At 45.9% G+C, this 6,895-nt stretch overlaps 1 protein-coding gene across 1 annotated transcript; it reads left to right on the top strand.

The window, feature by feature from the left end:
* Positions 1-448: 448 nt before the first annotated feature.
* On the top strand, positions 449-6,663 carry asrgl1 (asparaginase and isoaspartyl peptidase 1; the record flags this gene model as incomplete). The annotated part of the gene is made up of 6 exons (XM_080507855.1): positions 449-635; positions 1,532-1,674; positions 2,580-2,734; positions 4,043-4,164; positions 5,693-5,803; positions 6,371-6,663. The coding sequence occupies 6 exons, from the start codon at positions 449-451 to the stop codon at positions 6,661-6,663; spliced, it is 1,011 nt and encodes a 336-aa protein (XP_080363981.1).
* Between the last annotated feature and the right edge of the window lie 232 nt (positions 6,664-6,895).

Raw genomic sequence — 6,895 nt, 5'->3', positions numbered from 1 at the left:
TCTGGAGAATTCCTCAAGAAACCACATGCAACTTTTTCCAAATTCGTTGAATTTTTCCTTCACTAGATCCAAATTGTTAATATGTTTGTGTTGCTTTTTTTTTTATTGAAAATTACATCACGACTGTTGACTTGCTCTCTAAGCAATGAGTAGAAGCAATGGTGTTGTTGCGTCCATCCTACATGCTGGTTATTCGATTATTGAAGAAGCGTTATTATACAAGACAGAGTTGATGGAATAGTTGTCAAATTGGTTCACTGATGATAGATAATACGCGGGGCTCTCCATTATGGTTGTGATTTACTTTCTGTTTTATTACATTTCTGCGTTCATTACCGGTACATTTAAAATGACCAGAATTGTCACACTATTGGCGATTATTGCTACGTCGCTGCTTGCTCCATTCGGAAATGCTTGGGTTTTTTTATTTCACAGGAAGTTGAGGGGCATGTTGCCCGTGGTGGTCGTCCACGGAGGGGCAGGCGTCGTCCCGAGGGCGCGGGCCGAGCCGTCGGTTTCGGGGGTGCGGTCCGCGGCGCGGGGCGGCTACGCCGTGCTGCGAGGAGGCGGCAGCAGCATGGACGCCGTGGTGGAAGCCGTGACCATCCTGGAGAACGACCCGCACTACAACGCAGGTAGCTTCCGCGGCGCAAGGCTCACGGTTACTTCAGTCGGCTCCCGTGGGAAGATGTTGGTTTGTGGTTGCCTTTGGCACGTGGGAACAACCAAAATGACACGTAAGTGACCCGGGAAGATTCTTGGCAGAGTGATAAAGAAATACAAGACGAGACAAGTAATCGGTGTTTCAATTCACCTTCTATTTCATATCAATAAAGAGATAAAATAAGATCAAAATAGATAAAAGCAAACCGCAATAAGATAAAAGAGAGAGATAAAAGCAGTCGCTTACAATCCACAATAAAACACAATAAAAACTTTAGGGCCTGTCCACATGAGAACACTGTGTCATGTAACCGCCGGGTGGTCAGTTGGCCGATCGTTCACACGGCGTGTTGTTTTAGGAGCCTGTAATTTTTATTTATTTAGTAATTAAGTAATTAACTTGAACAGGTTCCAGGGTGGAGAAGGTTTAAACCCCCTCCAGTCACTTTACACTTTGTATAAGGGGTGACAATGCGCCCCCTGGTGGCCAGCACTGGCTCAGACTCAAAGTCTTTTGGTTATGACGTGGGACTGGATTGTGTTAAAAAGCAGACAAGTCAATAAGTAAAAGTCTAGCAGGCGTCCCTTTATTCTCTAAATGTTTTTCCAATCCTATTTAGTAGAGTCGGAGTAGCGCCCTGCTGCTGGATCACGTTCCTTCCCAGTTTTTCAAAAGAGTTTCGTTGCGACTGAAGCGAAGGCAACGACCCTGAATTCATTTGAAACTTTTGAAAGACCGGGATTAGGGAAGGGGCCGTGGCAACATCCTTCCAGGGAGAGTGCACGACTTGTTTTTTGTTTTGTTTTTAAAGCGTGTGCTTATATGTGGCAGTCCACTCAGTTCGGTCGTCTCCTGATGGTATTTCAGGATGTGGGTCGGTGCTAAACGTCAGAGGAGACGTGGAGATGGACGCGATGGTGATGGACGGGAAAACTTTGGCCAGTGGGGCGGTGTCCGCCGTGCGCAACATAGCTAACCCGGTCCAGCTGGCGAGACTGGTTATGGACAAGGTACGTACTCTGTATGATGGCAAGGTGTGGTTTTTTTTTGGGGGGGGGGGTTCCGACATACAAGTGTGTACGGAGCCCCCGAAGGCACATGGAGGAAAAAAATAAAAAATCTTGAGATCTCGCAAAAGCATGTCCTTTCGCTAAGCACTGCTTGAATGTCTTTATAGTTTAGGCCAATTTCAAAATAAAACTCAAAACTCTCTTACGGGTGGGTGTCCTCCATTAGCTTTAGCTTCTCTCAACAACAGTGGGGGGTACGGGGCCTCTGAAAGGACAAACTTAGTCGATCACATACACGATGTGCAAATATAACAATATAGTTTTGCGAGATCTCGCAAAAGTTATTGCGAGATCCCGAGATAGATTTCCTTTCTTTCTTTTTCATTTGTATGTTCGAAATAAAGTTTTCATTCATTCATTGACGGTGACGAGAGCTGAGCTTGCGCATTAAAGCAGTTTACTGATAATACCAAACTACTGCAGTACAAAACCAATAAGTAACCTTTTGGTCTGGACCATGAGCTCTTGCGCAAAGTTTACGCAAAGGCTCAGTGTTGCAGGCACAAGCGCCTGAGATCCTCGATGTAGCCTCGATTCCCCCTCCACAGAGCCTCAGCGTTACTCAACTCGCACCTCCAACAGTTTCTAAACTCCACTCAAGACAACGGTGCAGCAAATGTTCAATTATTGGACAAGTTGCCATTTTTAACTGATCTATGTGCGCCCCCTAGTGTTATGGGAATGAACTACACACTTTGCACCCCGATCTCGTGGTGATCGGGGGCCGAGCGAAGTTTAGGATCTGTTTCGAGCATCCTCTGGTAAAATCGTTGGGCTGCGACAACGCTCCCGAAGTGAACCCTCTCCAGAGAGGTTTCTCAAACTGTGTCGTCTCTGTTCTCCAGACCAGCCACGTCTGTCTGACAGCAGAGGGCGCCCAGCAGTTCGCCCGATCCATGGGGGTCCCCGAGGTGCCCCAGGACTCCCTCATCACGGAGTACGCCCGCATGCGCTGGGAAAAAAACCTGGCCCCCGACGCCAACCCTGTGGAGGCCCAAATGTGAGACACGAGTCTGTTTTAACCAGTCGATTTGCCTCCTAAACCGTCCGTCATCGAGTCACGTGGTCAGTGGTGGCTACTTCCTGTTGAGCTAACCGCTAAGCTAAGATTCAGTATTGGCTTTGGTGAATTTCTTGTGTTTGGAAGTCTTGACCTCTCCCACGTCTTGTTTTCCTGGGTGACATTTATGCATCGACGACATAATCTTGGTAAAGCGATTCCTGCAGGGGGATTAATAAAGTACGAGATTTAGTTTCATTTTCGTCTCTCCGACAATTGGTGAAAATGACCAAAAGAAAAAACGTCTTGCAATGCAAACGCGTCCAGTAATCAGGGTTGATTAAGTGCAATTTACCGTTGAGCAAGAAGTACCAGAGATGGAGTTCAGGCTGGGACGAGGGAGGCATTGAGGCCGCTGTACTTTGAATACTCCTGCTGTACTAATTTACTTAATCTTCCCCGGAGTGCTTTGGTGCCGGCGGAGGAACGTGATCACGGTGTGCTGGAGGAAGCGCTGCCCTTTGGGGGGAGGGGGGGGTTCCTGGACTTTTGTTCTTTGGGATATTGAAAGTTCTTGGAACTTCCACGCAGAAAAAGCAGATCTCTACTCTGGAGCTGATTGGCGGCGACACCCTCCTCGGAGATCCTCGTTGAAGCTCCAGCTTGTAAAGGAGCACGAGTTCGTTTAGTGCAGGGGTGTCAAACATGCGGCCCGGGGGCCAGAAGCGGCCCGCCAGAGGCTCTAATCCGGCCTGCCATGTCATTTTTTTTTTTTTTTTTAAGTATAAATCTGAAAACTGACAGAGGCTGATCTAAAAACACTAAATTGGCAAAAATGACATTCAAAACCGCCCTTGGTCAGAATTTATTAATGCATCTGTGGAGGTCACATGACGCAATACCTTTCATAATAAAACAACGAGTCCAATTTATGTGAAGTGATACTTTAGACACGTAAACTCAAAACAATTTTCCAGATGATGACAAATTGTTTTAATCCTGAATAAAAATACGATATCCAGATACAAGTGACTGAGGGGGGGGGTGTTGTGTTGTTTTTTTTGCAAATATAATATCTGATTAACTTGAAGAGGTAAATTTCAGAATAGACTGGCTAATTCTTGCAGTTACAAAAGGATCAAAAGAAGGAAAGACTTTGCCATTTGTCCAGATCTGCAGTTTAATATATGATGTTTGACTTGTTGGGCCTCCAGAGGTCAGGTTAGGTTGGATGTGGCCCCTCAACTGAAATGAGTTTGGCACCCACTGGTTTAGCGTTTGTGTTTACTCGCTGGTGTGGCCGTTCAGGGGGAAGATGGGCACGGTCGGCGCGGTGGCGGTGGACCGCCACGGAAACGTCGCCTGCGCCACCTCCACTGGCGGGATGTTGAACAAGATGGAGGGCCGGGTGGGCGACACCCCCTGCATAGGTCAGTCCCGACTCCAGATTTCTCACCCGCGGTGCCTTGTTGACCTTCGACCGGCGCGGCGTTGAGAGTTAATCTTTAAACGTGAGCGTCTGAAGCCGCATTCGTGTCGGCTTGTCAACGGAAACACACACACACTCCCAGTCCCGCGTGAGCGATTCCGGCGTGACGGCGGCTCAATCCACCGCGGCCCGTCTCCGTCTTTTTTTTGCTCTTTCGTGTTCAGGCCGTCTAATCTGAGGCCGTCAATAAAGAGATTAGACTGTGATGACTCAGCTGGCGGGGTGTCGGCCCGCGTGCTAAAATACAAGACAAAGTCCACAGATAAAAACAAAAACAACAAAAAAAATTCTCTTGGTATGGATTTAAAGGAGTTTTTTGTATTTTTCCTTGGACTTTTGTTCAGTTTGTTTACACGTCATTAACATGACATACGTCTCATGAGTGTGTGTTTGTTTAAAAAAAACTATCATTCTAAAAGTTTAAAAAGACCTTTTGGAAGCTATATGATCAAATCTTGTTTACAGAAACAGCTGAACATGTGGCTCGTGTTTTTCTTGCAGAGAATTTGGGAATCTTTACAGTGGTGGTTGAAACGCTTTTGAAAAAAACAAAAAAAAAATCGGCTTTAAAAACCACTACAGGTGTTGTAATATTATTTAAATAAAACATTAGTCTGAAGATCATCAGGTAAAACTTCAACGCCGATCTGAAGCATTATTCTCCCATCTAGTGAAATATTTGTGGAACTGCATTCATATGTGGAAGTAAAATGATGGGACCGATTCTCATTGACTTATTACTGTTTAGAAGTTCTACGTTTTTTTTTTTGACTTCTAAAAGTTGTATTTCTTTTAACATTAATCCTCATCAACAAATTCGGTTCTTTTTATCCAGTCAAAATGAACAAATTCATGTTATAATTCAGTCTGTCCAGTGTAAATGTTAGTATACGTAACTTTGTCCTGTTTTTACATTTAAAGGAGTCGAGCGAATCAGTTAAAATCCTTTCAATTGATTAATCCCAATGATTGCAATTAATTTGCACGTTTATCTGATGAAAAGACAATTTTTAGAACCCAGATATTAAAATCATATGCGTGATGTTTACCTGATATTAACTGTAATAAGTGTAACATGCTGTCGGTGATACAAGTTCAATGAGGTGTGATGCTTTTTTGTCGGAGGTTTGTTTTTATCCTCGGAAATCCACCAATTTTGATCTTTTTTAAGCCCAATTTTATTCAGCTTGAGCCTAAAATGATCGCTGCAATTAAAACCGTGTGCGTTGAAGCGTTCATCCCGTCATTATCGTGTCATTGAAATGGAAATAAAACCGCCAACGTCTGTGGAAGCAACAAAGCGTGGCTCTGCCGGTTGCCGTGGCGACGCGTAAACGTGACATACGGCGTGACGGTGACGGCGGTCTCCCACCTGTACCCTGCCACGTGACGCCACCGAGCTGACGTACGTGTCAAATCTCGAATGAATCCAATTGTGTTTTGTTTTTGTTTTTGTTTTGTCTTTTCAGGGTCTGGGGGTTACGCCGACAACCAGTCAGGAGCCGTGTCGACCACCGGCTTCGGTGAAGCCATCATGAAGGTGACGCTCGCCCGACTCATCCTGTTCCACATGGAGCAAGGTAACCACAACACACACACACACACACACACACACACACTCCATGGTTTTCAAGCCTTTGGGGACACCATCGACTCCCTCCAGATGTTAGAATCATGTTATGGTTTAACAGCTGTAAGAACGGAAGGTAATAATATAAGAATTCTCCTCTCACTAATGACTTTGTACGTTTTTCCTACAAATTTAAAGGGGGAGAAGGCGGATATTTATGTCACAATTAGTGACGTGTTTTTCTCCAGGATTCTGATTGGCCATCGTGGCTTCATGCTTCTCGTTGCACTGCCCCCTACAGGTTTGGCATACTCATAGCAGCTCTGAACCAGAGGGGGAAATATCAGTTTTTGTTCCAAATATTTTATAAACCTCCACTTCCTTCTATAAGGAGGTTTAATTTTGACAGTCGCCGTAGTAACAATCCAAATCTGCCGTCTGTCCACTCGAATGTCCTCCCGTTGATGACGTTTACAGCGTGTTGTTCTCTGCACGTTGGTGGTTTCATTACAGAAACAAACAGCACCATCTGGTGGCCTGGCATGCTAATTACATCATTTTTTCACGCGTCCCCCAGGCCAGACCGTGGAAGCCGCCAGCGACCTGGCTCTGGCTCACTTGAAGTCCAGGGTGGGGGGCCTCGCCGGGGTGGTGACCGTGGACCCCCAGGGCCGCTGGGCCGCTCGATTCAACAGCCTGCAGATGGTGTGGGCGGCGGCGCAGAACGACACGCTGCACTACGGGCTGTACGCCGGGGAACACTTCACCCAGAGCCTGGACCAGGACCAGGACCAGGACCAGGACCAGGACCAGGACCAGGACCAGGACCGGGACCAGGACCCGCCTCAGGGACTCCAGACCGCCGGCTGAGAAGATTCACAACTCCATTCATCTGATAGAGATTTTTCCATTTGTCTATTGTGATGAATGCGCCTCATTAACATGTGCATCATCTTGCACGTCGGTGCCGATGGTGCAAATTGTTGCACCTGGACTAACTTTTTTATTCAAATTAATTTACTTCTAATCGAGCTAAAGTAATTTATGGACAAAATAAAAGTATTTTCAGAAAAGTTGCATTAAGAACTTTATAGATTCTCTC

Source organism: Blennius ocellaris (assembly GCF_963422515.1).
Source record: "Blennius ocellaris genome assembly, chromosome: 13".
In the NCBI taxonomy this organism is placed as follows: Eukaryota; Metazoa; Chordata; class Actinopteri; order Blenniiformes; family Blenniidae; genus Blennius; species Blennius ocellaris.
This window is presented reverse-complemented; position numbering and strand designations above follow the sequence as displayed.